The sequence below is a fragment of the Columba livia genome, chromosome 5 (assembly GCF_036013475.1).
Source record: "Columba livia isolate bColLiv1 breed racing homer chromosome 5, bColLiv1.pat.W.v2, whole genome shotgun sequence".
Taxonomy (NCBI): Eukaryota; Metazoa; Chordata; class Aves; order Columbiformes; family Columbidae; genus Columba; species Columba livia.
The window spans coordinates 4,457,586-4,480,456 of record NC_088606.1 but is presented as its reverse complement, the minus strand read 5'-3'; the positions used below and the strand labels follow the sequence as shown (position 1 = coordinate 4,480,456).

The following is a 22,871-nucleotide window of genomic DNA, read 5'->3' as shown; positions in this document are numbered from 1 at the left end:
CCCCCTGCCGGGGCCCGCCGGCACCGCCGCCACGGCGCGGGCGCCATTTCCCTGGGGAGGGGCCTGTTCGGTCCCGGCTCGGTGCTTGTGAGTCACAGGGTGGCTGGGGCTGAAGGGACCTCTGCAGATCCCCCAGTCCAACCCCCCTGCTCCCGCAGGGTCACAGAGCAGATCACACAGGTGGGTCCAGGGGGTTGGAATGTCTCAGAGAAGGAGACTCCACACCCGCTCTGGGCAGCCTGGGCCAGGCTCTGGCACCTCCCAGCAAACAAGTTTCTCCTCATGTTCAGATGGACCCTCCTGTGTTTCAGTCTGTGCCCGTTGCCCCTCACCCTGGCGCTGGGCACCACTGAACAGAGTCTGGTCCATCCTCTGACACCCACCCTGAGATATTGATCCCATTGATCAGATCCCTCTCAGCTTCTCTTCTCCAGCTGAACAGCCCCAGCTCTCTCAGTGTCTCCTCATCACAAAGATGCTCCAGACCCCTCAGCATCTTTGTGTCCCTCCCATGGACTCTCTCCAGTAATTCCTTGTTCTTAAACTGGGGAGCCCAGACCTGGACACACAACTCCTCCCCAGGGCAGAGTAGATTATAAGCAGATAAGAAGGTGGTTTTCAGGTTGAGATGCGTGAGATTGGTGCAATCCCAATAAATATAGCGGCATTTTGGTGGGAAAGACCAGGTAAATCTGCGCGATGTCTGGAGAACAGGGAGACGGCAAATGTCTGTCAGGAAGAGTTCCTGCGGAAGGGTGTGTGGTGTTTGCCCCGGGAGGTCACAGGTTTACACAGCCCCAGATCCATCCAGTTTGGGCCCTGCTCTAAAAGTACAGCAAGAAAAATCATTTGAGGAGAACATCACGTATTTTCGTTCTGCTGGGTCATATAAAAGTCATTTCAGTTTTAAGCAACAATACCTTGCAATGACGGAAAGGCTGGGTCGTGTCTGTGCAGTCATCTCCACACAGGCAGCGTAGTGATTTCCAAAAAACTAACAGCTGCCAAATAGTAAATAATATTTTCCAATGATATCTGCTGGAAAGCTTTTCATGCAATTAATTGTCAAAATGGGAGATGAGCACTTTTATTTCCTTCCCCAAAATAAGAGGGAAAACTGGAGCAAATGAGTCACCTTTAGGAAGTCAGTTGTTGCAAACATAGTTGATCTTTCAGTATAAAATCACTCATCTTGTCCCCAAACTACACCCATAAAACCACTGCGGTGTCATTATGACCAATGAAACTTCAGTATGAAACTTGGAAAACAGATTTAAAAATTAACCTTAGTGAATATTAATTAAAAGGTAAAGAAAATAAAAGCAGGCGAGAGCACGGGGTGGGTGCCCCAGCCCGGACAGCTGCCCGTGGAGCCCCCCACCCCCTCCCGGGGGGACCAGCCGGGGTGACCTTGATGCTCACAGGACATCAGAAAAGGTTGAGCCTAATGCGGTTGCTCCCATCCAGGGGTGACAGGATGGATTAGGAATAACACCTCCAATCCTGGGGGCAGTTTTGGGCCCCTCATGCCAAGAAAGGGCTTGAGGTGCTGGAGCGAGTGGAGAGAAGGGAACAGAGCTGGTGAGGAGCTGGAGCACAAGTGTGATGGAGCGGCTGAGGGACCTGGGGGGTTCAGCTGGAGAACAGGAGCTGAGGGGAGACCTTCTGATCTCTGAACTGCCTGAAAGGAGCTTGGAGCCAGGGGGGTCGGGCTCTGCTCCCCAGGAACAAGTGCCAGGAGCAGAGGAAACGGCCTCAAGTTGCACCAGGGGAGGTTGAGGTTGGATGTGGGAACAATTTCTTCCCCAAAGGGCTGTGGGGCATTGAACAGGCTGCCCAGGGCAGTGCTGGAGTCACCATCCCTGGAGGGGTTCAAAAACACATAGATGAGCTTCTCGGGGACATGGTTTAGTGCTACTATTGACAGTTGGACTTGGTGATCTCGAGGGTCTTTTCCAACCAAAATGATTCTATGATACTTCACTTGGCCTTATTTATAAACACACTGTTTATTTCTTACTTTGAGTAGCCTCAGGCCACACGGATACACTTATTCTCAAGGCTATTTGATGGACTTTGCTGGAAGACCTGACGTTCAGCATTTAAACTCCCGATTTCTGGCTTTTCCAAAGCCATCCAGAAGGGTCATTTGCATCAGAAAAGCTGTGGGAGGTAAAGGCACAGAGAATATGTGCAGAGATGCTGTTACACCTTTGGACTGGGCAACGCTGGTTTTGCACTGTGATGTGGAAAACACTTTGATCCATTCAAGGTAGATATTTACTCTAAAAGGGACCCAGATTTAGTGACCATCGCTGGCTGTTTGAATACACAGGTCATTGCAGCAGTAAATTCCTTCAGAGCACTCCAGCTGTTACAGATGCTGATGGGTTTGGATTGGGATGTATGATCCGTATTAGCCGAAACACAGGGCAAGAAAAGGGAACCAAATCATCTGTTCTACACCACAATAAACAAGGCTGTTGCTAATTACATTCTGTGTTCTTGTACGACACAACGTTGTGCAATCGGGATGTGCAGTAGCAGAAATAAAAAGGTGTGTCAGCCATGTACTTGCATTTGCAACTAATACTGGTTGTGCCTCAAGGTATGCAAAGTTTTACTACCTCTGATGCTTTACACACCATTCAACCGCAATTATCCTGTCAGGAGAAATGGAAGGCAGCTATAATCTTGTGCAACAAAGATTTGTTCATTGAGGGATTTCTTGTATCATAGATTATCTATTTAAGACAACACAAAGGGAAATGAAAAGCAAATTCTGTAGAAAAGGGTCTAGTTGATTCTCATTTCGTCCATTTATATGGGATCTCTAATCAAACAACTGAGTATCTTCTCAAAATTTTCTCTGATTAAACTTTGCAAGCAGTGTACGTAGGACACAGTGGAGATCTGGAGGCGGCCTACAGCTTTTCATGCGCTTTCCTTTTCACGTGGACTCATTGAGTTTAATCCTGAGTGGAATCCCAAGGGAAAATGCCAGTGTCTTTTCACCTCATCTTAAATCCCTCTCAAGTATTTGTCCTTCACAGAATCCCAGAATGTCAGGGACTGGAAGGGACCTGGAAAGCTCATCCAGTGCAATCCCCCCGTGGAGCAGGAACACCCAGATGAGGTTACACAGGAAGGTGTCCAGGCGGGTTGGAATGTCTGCACAGAAGGACACTCCACAACCCCCTGGGCAGCCTGGGCCAGGCTCTGCCACCCTCACTGAGAAGAAGTTTCTTCTCAAATTTAAGTGGAACCTCCTGTGTTCCAGTTTGCACCCATTACCCCTTGTCCTACCACTGGTTGTCACCGAGAAGAGCCTGGCTCCATCCTCCTGACACTCACCCTTTATATATCTGTAAACATTAATGAGGTCCTTATTGAAAAACAGTCATCTAATCAGACAAAATTCAGTGTGTTACAGTCTGTTCATATGGAAGATTTAGCTGAAGAAAGACGGCGGTGGCAGGTCCAACAGCAGTGCTTTCGCAGGCCTGTGAGGGATGATTACACAGCAACTTCTCTGAATTACCATGGTAGAAACGCATGGGGTAACTACATTCCTCAACATTAAAAATAATATCCCTGGGAAAAAACATAGTTATTTCAGTTATAGATATCAGGGACAACTGTTGAACTCAGTAATTAAGATCCTGCTGATGCAAATAAAGCCGTCACTTACTGGGTTTTCAGGAGAGGAAAATCTGAGTGTTTCTCAATAGAGAGCAGCTCTCTGAGTGCCTGTGACGCAGTCTAGCGGAGCTCACCCTCCTGCTCGCCTCTGAAATACCCGTCGGGAGCAGCACAAGTACAGAGCCTCTGCACCCACCTCATCGACGTGCTAACAGACAGCAGGCTGGAGGGTGCTGGCTCACTGCTCGGCCTTTGATCAGCAGAATGAAAAGATCCAAGGGCTTCTGAATGCACCGGCTTCCTTCCGAACCGGCAAACGTCCTTTCCTGTTGCGCTAATTAACTCATCTTTAGAATCCCTGTTTAGACTCTACTGTTATGTATGTGACCACGTAAACAAATTCACTTTATAAATCCCTTTGCACATGAAAGAAATTCTCAAGACAGACAAGAGTCATATTCAAAACTCAATTTCAAATGGCAGACGCCACCAGGCATCTCCCCACATCTCATTATGGAATCCATGCGTGGCCTCAATCCCTCCAACATTTACTGTCAGATGGCAACAGGGCTTTTTTTAATAGGCTAAACACTGAATACTCAACCTGTCCTTTTAATGACAGGGTTTGTTTCTCTCTTGCTGGGTAGAGCTCCATACAATTCTGAGCCCATGGCATAATACGCCTGGGAGATCCGGCAAAGGGAGCAATAATTGTTTTTTCAAGAACTATTTTAAAACACATTTCAGGATTCAGCTGCCCATTAATGAACTAAGAGGGAGATTTTCCCAAACTTTCTGTGTTAGCCCAACTGCAGTAGCTCTGATGCTGAAAACGCCACCCTTGCTCCTTACTCTTCATTGAATAACTTTAAATTCTGATCCAATTATAAACTGATGCAGCAACATCAACCTGAATAAAGAGAAGCTGAAACCATAGTGGTGGCATTTGAAGATGGTGTTACATCCGGTCCCAAATGACACCACCTAAAAAAGCCTCCCTTGTTAATTTCACTGCTAATTGTTTTAGCAGAAGCACGGTCACCGCTGGATATGGTGGTAAAATTGCACCAAGGTAGAGTCAGGGCAGATACTCGCTGGGACAAATGAGGCGTTCAGTCCTCTGCCAGATGTGACATCATTATTGTTCCTGCCCAAAAGGAAGGAAGATACATGTGGTTTCTGCTTTGTATCCAAAAAAAATCAGCTGTTTAGGGCTGTATCTTGTCAATTGCCAAAAGACACAGCCCAGCTCTCACAACCTCACGCTTCCCCCAGGTGGCTCTTGCAGTCCCAGACCTGCAGCACACTTGAAAATGTAGGAGGGAGAAAAAAGAGTCGGGAGACTTTGGTCTCTGTGTTCTCCCACAGAAATCCCGTGTGGCCTCAAATACGGCACCTTCGGGTCTAATGTGTGTTTACGCCCTTAAATCATACTAAGTAGGATTTCAAAAGCCTTCATCTACATCTAAATACCTTTACAAATCTTGCTTTTGATCTCTCCAGCTATATCCGTATTATCAAAGCAGCTCAAGGCTCTACCAGTGATGGATATTCACCCCCCAGCTGTTCTTAAGATTTAAGAGCTTCCCTTTGGTTGGGCAGAGACCCTCAAGATCATCAAGTCCAACTGTTAACCCACCCCTGGCACTGCCCCATGGCCCTGAGAACCTCATTTATGTGTCTGTTCAACCCCTCCAGGGATGGTGACTCCAGCACTGCCCTGGGCAGCCTGTTCCAATGCCCCACAGCCCTTTCCAGGAAGAAATGGTTCCCAAGATTCAACCTCAACCTCCCCTGGCGCAACTTGAGGTTGTTTCCTCTCATCCTATTGCTTGTTACTTGGGAGAAGAGCCTGACCCCCCACTCCTCACTACAACCTTAAGGTCTTTCTTGTCATGAGGGGCCCCAAATGGACTCCAGGATTCGAAGTTCCACGCACCAGTTCCCCCATCAGTAACCTCAGGCACAAGGAGCAGGGTGGGTGGGTGGGTTGCTCACCCTCCAAATCAGCCTCTCCAGGCCACATGGATGAGGTCACAGAGCCAGCAGCTCCAAGATCTTAGGACTAAACTGCAGCAAGAAGAGCGACAGCAGCATCGACACATGGACTAAAGAGACAGAAGCTCTCTGTAAAATGAGAACAGCTCCGCTTCATCTCAAACGGGGAAACTGCGTTTATGTTAGAACGTGGTTATAGACCTTGGAATGGGCCATTCAAGGAAAACAGAGCTGTTGAGTGGATGTATCTATTTTTCCATTCTGGCAGTAATACAGCTACACAATTTGTTTTGCACTTCTGAACCAAACAGTTGCACGTTCACAGCTGGAGATAAGGTAGAAATATTGTCTCTCGCTGATCCCTTGATCCAGTCGTCCTGGCTGAATTAATCACGTTCGCAAATCAATCCAGGATTTGTCGCTGTCGGAGCAGATGGCCAGGCAGGCCGCGCTTGTGAGCAGGGCGCGCACATTCTTCTCCCAATTATCCAGCAGCATTTTCCAATGGCAGATATTTAAAATTAGATATTCTTTTGAAGAAACGCTAAATCTCTTTTGTTCCCTGTTCAGCTCAATAAGGGCACTGACCCCTAACTTTCTGCTCTACTTCTGCCCTCTAAGGCCTCAGTGAGAGTGCAGGATGGCTGGTGCCCCTTTCCCTTTCAACTGAACAATTTCTGCCCCATTTTCCTCTGCGCTCTTCCCATTTTCTGCAGAAAAGAGGTGACGACAACAGATGCTGTTTGGCAGGGGGATTTCAAGGGTGCATTATATTAATTGTTGAGTCGAGTACTGTGGAAAAGGAAAAAGAAGCTGCATTCATACTACTAGCTGCCTGCCACAGCACGTAACAGCAGGAACGGTTAACAGTGCCCCTTTCAAAAAGCCTTGATGGGACTTCCCCGTTGCAGAAGTAAATTTGCCATGAAAGACAGTCATGCTGTTTCCCCAGCGTTCGCATCTGTTCTGCATTCAGAGTCGTTCTGGCTGATAATTGCTCTGTGCTCCGCTCCATCTCCTGCTGAGGAACGGCTGGAGCTGTCAGGGGAGTTTCAGCCGAGCTCCATCACCTTCCGGATGAGACGTCTCACTCACCACCCAGGGTGAACATGGTTAACCCAGCGTACATTCCCAGTCCCTGAAAAAATCCAAGCACAACAAAAAAACAGTCCGGAGGAGACAACCCCCCTGTGGCATGACAAAACGGACCATGCTGATTAACTACGTGTATGCAAATGTATTAAAATCATCTCTTTCACTTTATGGGCACATTAAGAAAAGACACAGAGGAAGGCTGTACAAGATACCATGTATACACACCAGAGTAGAAAGCCTGTTCTCCCCATGAGAGCTCAGCGTCTTAGTGTCACCAAAAGGAACAGCAGATAGAGAAGAACAAACGAGAACTGGGAGAGGAACAGTGGCCAAGTTTACACAGATGGGAAGACAATTTTTCATGCAGTAGTGTCCTAACCACAACTAGGGAATATTCACTGTTTTTCACAGAATGAGAATTGAGCGTTAATAGGAAAAAACTGAGATATGTAATTGCTCAGCCTTATGCTCAGCCTTTCAGTATAGAGTCCTGGCAGATACCAATATGTATTAATTGGAGAAATTTAAAGCTAATGCCAGGGCTCCTTGTGCTTCAGAATTGTTGTATTCATTGAAACATGGCTGGCAATGGAGCTCCAAACACCTAGAATACAGCACAAATCAATGCAGCCCACTGCCTTACACAACAGCCCCGAAAGAAGCTGCCAATGCCCCGATCGACTGTTACTATATTTTGAGAACTACAACTCCTTTTCCTCGCTAAGCTACAGGAACCCACACACCTGCATATCTGGCGGTTAGCAACTGCTCTTTAGGAACGTTGGGGCTTCCTCTTGGATCCATGAAAAATTCCCTCTTCCCCAGCAGTTACAATTTAAGCCGTGTGCCCAGACCAGCCTGGACGCCAGCTCAGCGCACAGGACTGATTCCCTGGGCTCAATACCCTTCTGGAGAAGAAGAGGTATTGTAACAGTTACTCCACAAACTTGGTACCATCTCCACAGCTCTTCCTTCACTTGGTAGAGGTAGTTGTCATACATGTAGAAGGACCTAAGGACTCCAAACCCTTCTCTGCAGGCTTTCCCACACAAAGCTGAGCTCACTTTTTTTTCTAACCAGCCACATCTTAGAAGATGGACAAATCCTGTTCTATTTTCTACTCATACAGGCAGCAATTGCCGCAGCTCTGCTTCCAGCTCGCCCAGAACCAACTAGATTATTTCTCTGCATCATCCCCAAAGACCCTGCCAAGTCCAGGGCTCCCCGTAGCGAACTCCTCCCGGTTACACAGCTGGAAAGCAGCAGCTATGAGCGATACACAGGCTACACTGCAGATTTGAACTGCTTTTCCATTTTGTTTCCTATTTTCTTCCCTTGCTTTGACTTTAACAAGCACTCAACTGCCCTTTTCAAATAGCTATTACAAATCAATGACCTTTCCTGAAGGAAAGCAGCTGCCCTTCACTTCATATTCCTCTATCTCCTTGCAATTTTCTTTTGTCAGCTTTTGTTTTTACCATCGCAATGGTCTCGCAGGACCAGTAAACCATCACCTCATATTCTAGTTAAGCACACTGAGTGAACAGGACTCCACAGGTGGTCTCCCCCTCTGATGGGAGAGCTATTTATTCCTTTTATTTTTCCCCTCCTTCCCTTTCATCAGCTGTTCTTGAGAACCATTCTTCTCCCACAGCAGCTCAGCTGATTTTTATTTCATAGCTTTTGGCAACACATTTTGTTGCAACACATTGAGGTGACCAAGATGCCATTCCAGAGCTGAAACAGCTGCGCATTTTCTCCTTCACGGATCAATCTCGCCTGAAAGAGAAGGGGTTGACCTCTATCATGTTTAATCAGCATCGGCAAAAACAATGTACATCAGCTACCGAAGCTAAATTCCTTGTATTATCTTTATTTTTTTAAAATATTGTTGAATAAACTACTAATCTCCAAGGACAGGAAAGGAAGAAACAGTCGTCATCATCAATTAAACCTGGGGGTCTTGTGGGCAAGAAAGAGATGAGCCAACAACTGTGAGAAGGAAGAGGTGCAACTAAGTTCCTTTGACTCCTTCAAGCCCTGGGGTCTCCTACACAACTACTCCAACAGCATTCAGTTACATTGCATTTCACAGCTCCAGGTTACGCCGGGAGCCTTGACCTGGTGGGAGAGGTGAAACATGGAAGTCTAAGTGGCGCTTCAGAATGAAGTCGAGCCCCCACGCTGTCTCACAGCTGACAAGAATACACACCGAGTTTTGGGACAGCAAGGTGCAAAGCAGCCAGGGGGGACAGCGGTTGTCCCACCGCACTCCATCAGCTCCTCTCCTTTGCTGTCACCCTTCACAGCAGATGGAAAGAGGAATTATTTTAGGTAGAAGAGCAAGTGAAGGAGCACATTAATGACTGAAGACCATGCTACAAGTCCAAAGCAAACTCCAAGAAGCTGAGAAGAGAAGGTCATACCTAGAATTCAAAGCTTTATCCCTGTCAGACACTCACAATAGATGTGATACTGTGCAATTAAAACAGGGCAACAGAACCTCTTAATTAAACATTTTATTTAAACCGATACAAGCACCATGCTTAGCAAAAAAGATTTGGTTTAAAGTAAACATGCAGTGTGAACTAGCAGAGACTAAACAGCGTGTGGAAGTTGTACTGGTTACTGATATTTTCATGGAATTGCCAAATTCTCAAAACTGGCCGTGAACCTCTCGCAGCGCTGGTGCCAACCCTGCCATGTCACAGGACACAAGTTACGCAGAGTCCGGATCACGTAACAAAAGCAAGAGTTTCACTGTGCCCCTCCTCGTGTCCCATCATACCCCCAGTTCACAGTTACTAGATGTATCTATTAAAAAAGAAAAGATAGTTGCGTGACATTTCCTTTTTTGAGCGCGCTGAAGCGAGGAACTGAACTCCCTTGCTTTTGCATGTGTGATTCAGACTCCTGTTACCAGTTCAACGTTGATTTCTGGACTAGCTATTTTACAGCTAAAGATACAAAGATGGAACCCTGGTACAAACGCAGAAGACGCTCCTTTGGAGAAGTGAAAAGGTGTGGACACCTCCATTATTGCCTTGTTTGATAGATCAAAACAGCACTCATGATCCTAGAAACACACTTAAACCATCAAATACTTTTTGTTAAAAAAATTCAAACAATACAAATCCATTTTATAGGCTGACATGCAAACTCATGCTTTAATTCAGTTTACCATCAATTAATAGGATTACAAAAGCTGTATCCCTGCCATCTAGTCAATATTTAAAGCAAACCAGATTAATTGTGGCAGAAGTCTCCCTTTATGAGAGACCTCTAACTTTAACTCCAGGCCAAGAATTCTATGGCCAACCCAACTCCTGAAAAATAGGAGCTCCAATGGAAAATGCTGACTCTCAGACCTTTAGCTACAAAGGCTCCTATAAGTGCCATTAATTTATGTTGTCCTTTAGTTTGAACCCTCTTTAGAGATCTGAAAATTCAAGACAAATGTACGATTACAGATGGGCAACTCACGAGTAAAGCACAGTCAGAACATACTGGCCTTCTGAACATGGACACATCTGCCTCCTGCTTCTCTTCAGGACAGAAAAGAGAGTTCTAAAGGTGGGAAGAGTACATTATGAAAACAAGTATGATCTGCACAGGATTTTGACATAATTAATGCCTTTATTTAATCAGGTATTAGCACTACCTGTATCTCAAGAGCCTAGGACAGTAAGCAGCAGCCAGTTGTGTCGAAACACTGCATTAAAAACAAGAAAACCACAACGGAGCCTAGAGCAGCAAACATCCTCTGCATGCTGGTTCTCCAGGTACCTGCAGCTGCTTCCTCAGCTCCACAGCTCGGAGAGGGGACGGACGTACAGCTGCCAAGAAGAGCTGTTTGAAGAACAGTACTGGTGGGCTGAGCAGCACCAACATCACCTTTCACAAGAAAATGGCTTTAATGCTCTCATGGGGATTTGTTCGCTCTATGCAATTGTGGGGCAGCACTCAAGGCAGAAAGTCCTTAAGTGGAGGCAACAATAACGCCTGAAGAGACAAGAAAAGAACTTGGACTGAAGATACAGCCAGTGTTTTCTTGGCAGAAGGTGGAGTGATCCAGAGATGAAGAATCAAATTCAACCATTTGACTGCAGCAGCTCCTCCCTCCTCCTCCCGAGAGAGAAGGAGAGAGGCCCCTTTTACAGTTATTTTTGTCAAGACCTGTGCAAGCAGCAGTTGGATGCTGGCAGCCTCCCAGTGTACAAAGTACAATAACAAAGATGATTAATCCAGTTTTCCCCACTGCCAATCAAGCTGAACGGTACAAGTGGCAGTTTCCCTGTCCCCCGCGCTGTACTGACATGCCTGTGAGCACAATGCCAACAAAACGAGATCCTTGCTGTTTCAAGACTGATGCTTAGAATGACATTATTCTTTAAGCCAAGGTCTTATTCATACAACGTTTGTCACAAAAGATATTCTTTTTATTGATCTGTAGTACAGAATGATCAAGCAACAGTTTCATAATCCACATTTTTTTTTGTCCAGGGAAGTGAAATTGTTTTTCCAGTTCACTACGTTAACACAGAAATGTAATTTTAATTACAAGCATTTTTTTCCCTGCACTGAAAGACCAACTTAATTGGATCATTCTAACACGTACTTTGAAAAGCTCCTCTGAAGTCAGATTAGTACACAAATAAATGAGCAGTAACATCAAACTAAGAAGAGATTTACCAACACTGAGGACCTTTGCAAATGAATTCCCTGTGATTTTAGAGGAATTAGTGTTTTAACACTAACACAACAGATGTTTACAAACAAAAAATAAACCTCCTTTCAGCAAAGGTTTCACAGCATGAAATACTGGCCTCCAAATTTAACACTGCATTCCTTCCCAGCAAACAGATTTGTTAGCGCAGCTGTATTTTAAGGTACATTATCAACAGGAAGCTGCTCTCACGCAGATACTGATTCAGAAGCACAACAAACACTCATGAGCAAGATAGTGAGATACTGTCACATGAGCAACTCCTTTTGCCACCGCATGGGCCGAACGCGTCCCATGTCAGACAACTACTCTAGCGAATATAAAACAGACCTGTAAAAAGACTGGTCATATATAAAAGTTAAATACTATTTTCACATTAGAATATTTGTTGTTTCAAAGAGATGAACCGTAAGTAAATGAAAATCAAATTACCACTTATGCAAAAGCTTTATCTGGAATGTAGTTTTGACCAACAAGCAGTTAAGAAAGAGACTGTAATCACTCAAAAGCTATGTGTGGCCAGCTTTTATAACAAAAGAGATAGAAATCATTCATAATCATGAAAAGCTTTAACCTCCTGACTCCTACAAATGGAGTAGATGACTGGAATTTCAAAGAAAACGAGGTTAGCTTTCTTTTTTAACAGATGTCAACTGCAAGACCAGGCACTCAGAAAAAAATGTTACTTGGATTCTTTAACAAAGTTTTTACCAAATTTGTAATAAGTGGCAGTGTAAAATTCTCAAGTCATTTTAAAGCTAACAAATTAAAGGCACACAGTATTTTACCAGGTGTTCATATAACAGGAAATGAGCAAAGAGGTAAAGTTCTTAACAGTGTAGGAAGTTATATATGCAAAACATCTGGTACGAGAGTAGCCAGAGTTGTAGTTCAGCCCTTAGTTATCATCTAGTTCCTGTAAGACTATATCAGCATGAGAACTGGACAGTCAAAGCTGTGCCCTGAAATTTTGTAAGATTGACTCAGTCAACTGAGGAATTACTGGAATGACAAAAATTAATTCCAAGAATTTGAGAAAGTTCACGTGGACTCGATGGCAAGGCAAACGGATGGATTTGCAGTACAAGGATTTTGTCTTTTGGATATTAAATGCTTCCAGAGAGTAGTTTTCAAAACTGAGAAGACGTTAAGTCAAAAAGTCGGAAAATTACGTGACAGTACACAATTTCTGCATATAAATGGCTAGTATATGTCATAAGGATGCATTTGTAGCTCAGAAGAAGTTAGCATCAGCTTCCAAATTATGTTCGTAGATAGTTATAAATCCAGAACTGAACTAATTTAGTTATAGAAATATTAGTCACAGGAGTGCAAAAGGAGTCCCTGCAGAGGAGTATTCCCTTTTAACAGGTACAGATAAGGAAACATCTGCAAAGACTTGTTACTTCAAGGAGACAGACCTGCTATTCTTTGCACAACCTTTGCACAAGAGAGATACTGCAGGAGACAGATGTAAATACAGTGCATTTTTTAGATGTAAGTATTCATGTCTGGTTCCAGTATTATCAGGATGGTACATAAATACTTATTTTCGGAGGTTTTCTTAATGGAAGAAGCCCAGTTTCTCACGCAGCCATTCTTCAGTTAGGTCTTCTGTATTTCTTATTTCAAATACCTAAACAAAATTGCATTGTGTAAATTCTTCAGGTGATGGTACTTGGAAGGGATAAGCATACAACGCAATCAACACCTTGCCACACAGGTTGGTTGAGCCATAATAAACCAGGAACCAAGCTGCGGTTTTCACGTGCTTTCTTGAAAGGTTCAGTTAATGTTCTAAAGTAACATCAGTGGAAAATACACAAGACTAAGTGGCAAGGAAGATCACTAACTTGAGCAATTCCATAATTCCTATTTCTAGACTTCATTCTTCTTTAAAACTAGGTAAGAACAGCACATGTACTACATTTTAAAGTTATTCTGAAATGGCACCATCTCACATGCATTATCTCAGCAAGAAGATATTCTGTTTGAAGAATACGAATTAATTTAACCTCTGGGCTGAATTAAGCTCAAAGTTCAGGAAATTTGCCCAGCCCAAGACAGTTATTCCTCCTCTGAAATGAAACAAATCCACATTATCCAGTAGCACACTGTTTTCCCTCTAAGAAAACCAAGATACCTCAGAATAAAAAACCCAACCAAACAAAAACCACCAACCCAAACCTTTGTAGAAGTCTTAAACCTTGAAACAGAAAATAAACCAGAGACACCAATATACTCTTTACTTTCCATATGGGCAAGCGATGTTTTGGGTTTGTTTGGAGTTTGTTTGGTTGTTTGTGTGGTTTTTGTTGTTAATGTGCTTGAAAAAAGGCTCAGTTAATCCTGTATCACTAACTGGAGTCTTCGAGATGCCCACAAATAGATCATCTTTTCAGAAGAGTCAGTTAAGTAAATTTTACAGATCCACAGGCTTTCAAACACGCCTTCTTCTAGGCAATAAATACAAGAAAAATATTGTCACTGGAGAGTGGTGTTACCATTCTGACAACACTGAAAATAAAGCTCTGCCGGCACTAAATCTGTTATCTGCCCTTCTAAGGGTATGGAGCAGAGAGCTGCAAAAGGCACGCAGGCCAAAACAATGGATGGGATTTTTTAAGACTCACAAAGTCTTCCAGTGAACCTGCTGTTTGGAAAGAACTTCCTATTTAATCCTGTCCTCATCCACTTCACCATTTTAATCTTCTTCAGAAAACAATTCAAGTTTTGTATCTTTTCTTCCTCATTCCCCAGCTCTGCTGGAATGGGCTCTGAACACTGTTTCTTGTATTCAGACAGTGATTCACTACTATCAACTAATACTGATTCTTTTAAGTAAAAGATGAGGGATAAAAACCACAAAACTTGGTATTAAAAGAACAGCTTAACAGAAGCTAATACACAAGCCACTGAAAAAATAAGAGGGCTCGGCTGAGTCACATGCAGAAATCGCAGGAGGAAGTCGCAGCATGAGCTAAAATGAAACACGGCTCAATGAGTGGGGACAATGAAACTCATTTGAAGAACAAGTAAGCAACCTGGAGACAGATTGTCTTCTCCAGCTTCAGAAGGAAGATAAGAGACCCCTGATCCAACTGAATTTCTCCCTCTTGACAGGTGAGAGTAACTCCAATAGAGCAGGTGCCCAGGCTTACACCTTCTTCTCATCAACTCTTCTTTCTCACCTACTGAAAACTTTCTTCCTCCTGAACAAATTCTTCCTTTCTATCAAAGATGCTAAAGCTCTCAGGCCTCTGCTGTGCAGTTTCAACAAAGTTAAAAAAAAGATTTCTTGGGGCTGTACTGATTGCTTCCCCCCCGCTTAGCCCTGTCAACTCAACCTCTAACTTAAAGCAGAGAGGTCCTTCCTCACAGGGTATAGCTAGAAGAGGGAGAAGTTCACAGTTTTCTTATTGGCATAAATTACATTTTTACTGGGATGTTAAAAGTACCCAGTCAGGATAAGGAAGATCAAAAGGGAATGGTGCTATTGGGGAATGCTGAAGTCACTTCATATTGTATGAAAAACCTGAAGTGGCCACTCACTCTATTTGGCTTTACTGGTTGAAACTAAAACTTTAAGAAATCTAGGTGCCAATTAAGCAGAGTTTTCAAAGATCTTCAAAATGACAATTAGCTGTGGCTTTTTTTTGTTTGCTTATTGTTTTTGTTTGGTTTTTTTATTTGTTTGTTTGGTTTGTTTTCTTTATATGTACACCTAAGCTCAGTGAATGCAGTGATTTATTCTGGTCTCAGTACTGGAGGAGGCAAACACAGGAAGATTTAGAATTGTTCAGCACTCGGCACATGGGTTATTTATTCTGAAGGCTATGTTCTGCAAGCATCCAACCCATAAGCCATCTAGCAAAACTAGTCCACACCACACAACTTCAGTCTATTCTTCCCATCAATAAATTCATTTGCCAAAGTAAAGACATCTGCCCTACTGATGGATATTTTAGTTTTAGAGAACACTGTTCTTCCTGTACCCTAAAACTCCACAAATCCTTACATGTCACTCTCTTCAGTCTTCCTAAAACAAAATCTGTCCACTGTAATTACAAAGTTTCGTAATGCCCTTCTTGCAATAGGTTCAAGCAGGACACAAAACAGCTTCTGCAACCTGTATTTAAGGGGGAGACAGTTATTTCAGCTGTTCAATTATACCTTAGTGAGTTCAGCTGTCTGTACAAGCTTATTCTTGCTTCCAGCATACATCATCTGTTGTTCAGGCTTACATCCTGTAGTTGTGTGAAAAAGAAAACATATATATAAAGAGGTTGTCTAGTTATTTAAACTGCAACACTTAAAAAATAACATTTTATTTTTTTGAATAATCCAAACTGAAAGCTAAAGTCTCCATCCAGAGAAGTGACCTGTTTCTCTACATACATTGTCATCCTTGCTCTTACTTTCATAGCTGGTACTTGAAAAGCATTTCCAGAAGTAATAGTTGTGCAAGTTGAATTCGTGGTCTCAACATGCACCTGTATTTCCACTTAGAGGTTCCACCAAATACTGCGGTGGTCAAACTTGAATCACAACAGCCAACCAAGCAGCACCTCCCGCCACCACAGCACTGTGCTGATTACACTACATTCAATTCTTTACCCTCTTCCCGTTTCTGGAAGATTCTCATGTTTTTGATAGTTAAACTTACACAGATCTTTATAGTTTATGCCTTCCAGCTGGAGTTAAACTGAGAACAAACCAAGTCAGTTTGAATTTGTTGTTCTTTCTCCTAATGTCTCCCCAAATTTCTAAACTTAACTGGTAGCTCAAAATGACTCCCCTCTCACCCCCACCACAGAGCCACTGCAGTCACGGCTATAGGTAACTGCTGTTTAAAGTCCCAGCTAATGGTTCATTTCTGACTCCAGTATCAGTCTAACCATTATCTCAAGGAAAAAAAAAGGGCTTTTCTTTAGTGTTTGCTTGTTCATAAGTTTCTACATATGAGTGTATAATACTTCTAAATCTTGCCATCAATAGAGAGTACTATGTAAGCTCTCTTTTCCTATGAAGTACTACTAGTCTGCCTGCTTTGCTACTTCAAGGTCTCCCAGGAAGTTTCTTGCTGTTCTAACTCACAAAATACCTGTCCTTCTGAAGACACGTAACACCCAGAACATTCAAAGATGCTCAGGTAACTGCAGAAGAATATGCTCACTAGTTGCTCAACTCTTTACCTACCTAGTTATTCTAGTTCTGAGTAATGAAGGGTAAAACAATGCAATCAGTTTATCTTCTTGTAAGGGATAACAAGGATAATCCAGTAATACCAGCAAGCTTCCCTATTACAATTCAGAACACAGATGGAAGCCACAGGAGCAACTCAGCTCTGTAAGAGCAAACCAAGTCACAGGTTATTTGGCTTCTATTAAAATTACAGAGTTTTCTGCACAGTTAGGTTTATGTTTAGGGTTAATATGATGCAAGCAGAGGAACCTACTGCTCTGTATAAATTTGGGACAATCTAAGACTACACTCTTTTTCTCCTTGACTACAGCCTGTCCACCCAGCACTTTTACCTGCCCAGATGTGGGTTCCAGAGCCCTTTTTTCCTCCTTTTTCACCCCTAGTTGTTGCAATCCTTTAGACCTTCACATCACAGCACTGTTTGGGAGCATCCTCTGTTGCTGCCCATTACATACAGGCCCCCCGGAAAACCTTCCTCTCAAATCCCATCCTAACCCTTTTACAGAGACCTGTTTCTTTCACAGGTAGACATGGGTTCCATGTACTTCTGAGGAATTTCTTCCCAGCCAGTCGCTAACATCCCAACAGCAAGATGGACAGAGATGAACAGAAACCCTCAGGAAAAGAGGTGGTACCTTCCAGCCCTCTTCTCACCCATTTCCTGAGCCTTGTCTGGTGATATTTTGAGGATTCCCCAAGATTTGACAAGAGGGTGACAGGATGGAGTTAATATACTAGAGATTCCCCTCTGCCAAAGAAAGTCTCCAGATGCCATAGCCTTATAGGGCCTCGCTTTCAGCACTGGCATCAGCAAATCCAGCCTTAAGTATCTGAACCATTATTTGAGTGTTAAGCATTCATTTTATCTTCCATAGCAAAGAATATCCCCATATGTACAGCACACAGTAGCTACCACAGTGTTCACTCACCAACTGGACTGGAGAAGATAAAGCACAAGGGGTAAGAAACTCTTCCATCATCATGTTGATACTTGTAACTATACACAATAAATGTTTTTTCTGAGGTTAAAGAAACTAAGAAATCAACAATTTTATTAGGATATAATCCTCAGTTATCAGAGCTTGATGAAGGCACAAATAAGTCTTGAATTCTAGGAGATGCTTTAAATTTGGTAGGGACTCTCACTGTTCTCCTGTTTTCACTTCCATATTTGACTTTCAGAACTGACGCTGCCTTTACCAACCTCTACCAGAGCTGGGTGACAGGGCTGTCTTATTGTTTCACATCAGAGAGTTAAAAATCACCCTTTCATCACAAATATTCCTTTCCCAGCTTTGTAAAAAGACTTCCCACACCCACCAACGTGCTTAATGGAAGCCAAATTCTTTCTTTGCAGACTAAGCACTTCATTGTTTCAGGTGTTTTGCTGAATTTTAACTCAAGTTTTCACTAGCACTCCTGCTTAGTAGCCTCCTACTGCACTATGCTCATGAAAGGAAAGATTCAGAACAGCACGTGGAATAGTGCCAGCCGGCTTTTGAGGATAATGGAGGCAGATATTTTCTTCACTAATAACTTAAGTACCCCTCTTATTCCACCTAGTTAAAGAATAATTTACTTGCCTCTTTCTTCCTTTTAAATACAGGGATTCTTCCCCAGATCACATGCCTACAGCACACCCAGAATCTGTAACTGCAGCAAAACAGCAAAGGCCACATGCTGACAAAGTACCGAAATGGATCCTAAGTTACACAGGCACTTTTCTAAATTTAGAAGTAGCCACAAACAAAACTGGTACATTTTACTCACTTCTTTACATTAACAGCAGCATGGTTTCATTTTACTTCCCCAAACTTTATCTAGTCTAGAAGAAAATAAAATCTTTGGAAAAGCTCAAGTGTTTCAGTCATTGTTTCAACAAGTGGGACAACTGTTTGGTGTATCACAAGAGCTGACACCCAGGTTATCTCACAAATAAAGTAGCAGTAAAGTCACACTACATGCAAATATTGGCCTAAAAAGGTGAAGTCCAACTCTGAACATTTTGAACAGCTTCCAGGAGTGAGTAAGACCAAATGCCAGCAGCATTAGAAGGATATCGAGGTTGTCTCTCAGGCAGCTCATCTTTTAGCTCATCAGGAGAAATACCCTGGTAACATTAAACACAAGCAATATTTGAACAAATGACCTTGCACTTGAAGGTATACTATGAAGGCTAAAGCAGAATAACAGAACTGTGAAATAGCTGTACATCAGATGTACATCTACAGCTGAACTGATAATGATCTCTCAATCAAATTACTAGATCAGTTTAGGAAAGCAGTTTGTGTGCTAATAGATTCATATGACTAAACATAGAATTAATGTTAGCATGAATAATCATCTCTATTTTAGGCATAATGAGTTTAGACAACATTTTTGGCTCTAGTTGGATATGCTGGCAGCTACTATGCTTTTCTGACTCCAGTGCTAAACAGAAGTAAGCAAGCACACACCAAAAAGTATCTGTTAAAATCAGCTACATAAATGGTGTTTTTGAAAAACTCAGTCCTTCCTTCTTGAGCAAGCAAAAAAGAGTCCCCATTCTATCTAAATCTTACATTAACTTCTACATTCTAGGAATAAGAGCTTCAGTTAATGCTCAAATCCCTTGGAAGGATTTAATTTTGCCCTATGTACCATTAAGAAACTCTACATGCTGGGCTGACCTTATTATGCCACCTATCAAATTTAGAGTCTGCAGAGGATTAGCAATCCCAGCTTCTAATTGATGGCAGATCAGCTCAGAGTCAAATATGCAGATCTATGGGGAAACACAGCAGAAATCTCTTCAAAAAGCCAGAAGGTGCCAGAGATGCTTTTTATCTAGTTGTATCATAGCAGCTTTAAAATAACTTTTTTGTGCAATTAATTAGTCAACTCAATTGCTTCTGCATAGTTCCACTATTAATAGTGCTGTGCTTTACATGCAGAGTGACCATGCATTTAAATAAGCTCATGACCCAAATTAGATTAAGAGTTTGATAACAATTTGAAACTAAGGCAGTACCTTAGAGACAACAATACATTGCAGGCTGAAGATACTCTTATTTACAATTCATTTAACAAACCTCATGCTCCTCATCCAGCACCACCAACTGCTTATCCTTGTCGATTTTCACTATAAATCAAAAGAAAATGCAGATCAATGTTTTTCCAATCGATCTATACAATGTATGCACAAAGCTTTTTAACATTCTCCCTATAAATGCATTCCTCGTGCTTCCATTCTGCTTCTTCAGTCTGTCACCTGACTTCCCAAAATCACTGATGGCAAGAGAAGTGCACAGACTCAGCACTGTTCATCGCAATATACTCCTCTCAAATTTCACACAGAAACCTCAAATTCCCCTACTTAGAGGCTACGAAATTTACAAACTCAAATGACTGTGACTTGACATTTTTTTACCATCATTTTACAACCAGTGGTAGACTCTGAGCTACAATTAAGTATAAATACTAAGAGCAGATGCAGTCTTGTATCATAAGAACAGTGTTGCTTTACTGTTCAAATTACAGGCAGAATTGGAAGTATCGAAGTTCATACAAGAAACAGCCTCTTGGCTCACATTTACCTGGTACAGCAGCAACGTTAAATGAGAAGGAAGAGAGAAGATCAGGTTTTCTGCAAGACTTTGCAATTTTTGTCAGACATGTTTTTAACTTACTTATAATGGCAGCATTGTTGGTTTCTTTACGAAACCGGAATTTTCTCAGTTTCTCCACCAGGTCTTCAGCAACATCACAAACCACCAGAGATTCACTCTAAAAAAAAAGGAATGACAGAGGGGAGGGAAAGGTAAATCTTTCTAGTAAACCAGAAAAAAATCCCCATGTCATGAATATGTGTGCATAAATCCTGCTTTAGTGGTTTAGTGGAACTACATGCAGCTTGTTCTGTTTCTGAACATCAAACCAGAAAAAACACAGATGAAAGCAGTTTTTAAAAACACTCTAAGAGAACACTTACCTGTTTTAATATCCCTCCTCAAAGCCACACAGTTAACTAGAAGTATTTATTAGCTATTCCTGAAGTGGGATTATTCTCACAGCTCTCAGAAGTAAACAGTTTTTACAGTTCACTTGCAAAGACAAGTCCTGAAATAAGGACGACCCTAATGTGGCAGTAAACTGGCTAAAGTAATCTAAGTATATAAAATAACAGGAGCTACTATTAGCATTTCAGAAGCACACAGACAGCAATCAAGGGTCACCCCTTATTTTTACCTACAAAAATACTAACTAAACTTTCGAGATTTTCACATACGGAAAGCATTTATTACATTTTAATCAAAGAGCATTCATACTTCCCCCCATGTGCTTATAGGTTACTAACTCCAAGTTTTCAGAATAAGTGTCCAGATAAGATATTAGTCATCATACTGAAGATAGGGAAGGAAATGCTTATTTCACAAGCAAGTTATCTTCCATTAAACATGCAATTTTTAAACTGTACCAAGCCAACCACTATCACTTCCTGAGCAACATTTTATACACACAACCTCTACAGCCACAGTTAAGAGATGCATGCCAGCTAGAAAAGGAAAAGTTATTTAACATCTCCAGCTTATTCATATTGTATCTGTAAATTCCTAAGGTATCGAGGCTTTTGTGCCAAAACAACTGCTTCAAGACTTCCTTAAAAAAACTGCTCAAATTTAAAAAAAAAAAAAAAACAAAATTTGGAAGATTACCTATCACAAGCTCTACTAAAGAACTGTATCATTCAGATAAATCACTGAGTACATATCAGAAGAAAGTTACTTTTTAACTTTTGAGTTCTGTCTCCTTGCATTCAACACTGGCTTGTGGGATTTTCCTCAGAAAGCAGAGAAGCATCTCTCCTTCCCCACTTCCAAATTCACCTTGCAAATATCCTATGTTCGTTTTTACTCCTAAAGAGACTTCCACCTTGACCAAATTCTGGCACAAAGTCTTGTCGTTCTGCTTCCTCTCAACAGCTGGAGAGGAAACCGGGCTCTGCTGTGACAGGACAGGTCAAGCACCGTGTGTGTAGATCCATTAATTTGCTTGTTTACCCTAAACTTTAAAGATTTTTCTTGGCTCCCTCTGATCCACAAAAATCATAAATATCCACTTTTGCTATTTCAGAAGATCTCAACAGACAAACAAGAAAACAAACCAACCAGAAAACCACACCAGAATTCAAAGTTGAAGTTATATTCTGTATTAAATGCCCTTTTCTGAAGCATTTCTCCCAGTCCTCCGGGCTCAGCAGTTTCCTAACACCATCCCGCAGGCACTGCTGTGTAAGCATGGCTCTTGCTTACACCTTGACAGCCACGCAGACATAAATCCCTAAGAAAAGTTGAAGGCCGCGCCTGCAAGACACACGGTGACAGCAGATTTGGATCATCTACCAGGGCTAAGTTGGCTCACCAGTGCTTGATTTAATAGAAACTGAAGCAAATTAAGAGACAGAAGGGCTGCACAGACAGCAGACACACCTGCCAAGCAGCGCAGCAGGGGGGTTGCTGTGGGTGACCCTCAGCCGCCACTCACACCGCTATTACACTGCAAGATTTTCAGAAGCCCTGTAGCCGGCAGGGCCGGTCACCGCTGCCTCCGCAAACAGCTGCCGCTTCGCTCTCCCCCCGCAGCAAAACAACCCAGAAGGTCCTCTTCCTTGCGGAGCGGCGGGTGAGCACAGCCCGACCCGGAGACGCCGCTCACGGCGGCCCCTTCCCAGGCAGCACCCCCAGAGCAGCGGCTCGCCCTGAGGAGAACTGGTGCTCGCCGCTCCCTAAAGCACCTGCTCTCCCCTCACAACTTCTTCCCCCAGGGACACCGGCCTCACGCCGCCCCTCCCGCCTCAGCAGGGGATCCCCCCGAGCCCGCGGAGCCGGTTGCGCTCCCCCCGGTTCCCAATTCCCCTCAGGCAGCACCGGCTCCTCTCACCATCTTGCGCGCGTGCAACCGCCCAACCGCCGCCGCCTCGCGCGCCACCAACGGAAACCACCGCCGCCTCCTCGCTCTGCTGCGCACCCCACTGCGCCTGCGCGACGGAGACCCCGCCTCCCCCTCCCCTCTGGCCAATCAGCACCGCTGCCCCAGCCGGGCGGGGCAGTGTCACCCGCCTACGGGTAGCGGGAAGGTTCAAGGGCTGGCGGGGAGCGCCTCATTGCCGGGGGCTATCCAGGTGCCGCGGCGCCGCCGGGGAGGGAGAGAAGGAGCGCCTCGCACC

The 22,871-nt window shown here is 43.3% G+C and overlaps 1 protein-coding gene across 2 annotated transcripts; it reads right to left on the bottom strand.

The window, feature by feature from the left end:
* Positions 1-1,984: 1,984 nt before the first annotated feature.
* On the bottom strand, positions 1,985-22,842 carry GMFB (glia maturation factor beta). Of its 2 annotated transcripts, none has more exons than XM_065063168.1 (7): positions 22,586-22,795; positions 20,335-20,431; positions 19,738-19,787; positions 18,727-18,776; positions 17,596-17,678; positions 15,635-15,708; positions 1,985-6,778 (listed from the first exon to the last, which is right to left on the bottom strand). In XM_065063168.1, exons 1-7 carry the CDS (start codon positions 22,586-22,588, stop codon positions 6,728-6,730), a joined length of 408 nt encoding a protein of 135 aa, XP_064919240.1. In that variant the 5' UTR covers positions 22,589-22,795; the 3' UTR covers positions 1,985-6,727. The 2 variants fall into 2 exon arrangements, with proteins under 2 accessions (XP_064919240.1, XP_005511787.1); XM_005511730.3 differs by lacking the exon at positions 1,985-6,778 and adding an exon at positions 9,240-13,097 and having other exon boundaries at positions 22,586-22,842.
* Positions 22,843-22,871: the final 29 nt, after the last annotated feature.

Excerpts from the sequence above, each read along its gene's own strand:
- GMFB (XM_005511730.3), bottom strand. Across the intron at positions 19,788-20,334 it reads CAACAATGCTGCCATTATAA|TGAAAATCGACAAGGATAAG; the intron begins GTAAGTTAAAAA and ends TTTGATTTATAG. Across the intron at positions 13,098-15,634 it reads AGACAGCTGAACTCACTAAG|GTATTTGAAATAAGAAATAC; the intron begins GTATAATTGAAC and ends AATTTTGTTTAG.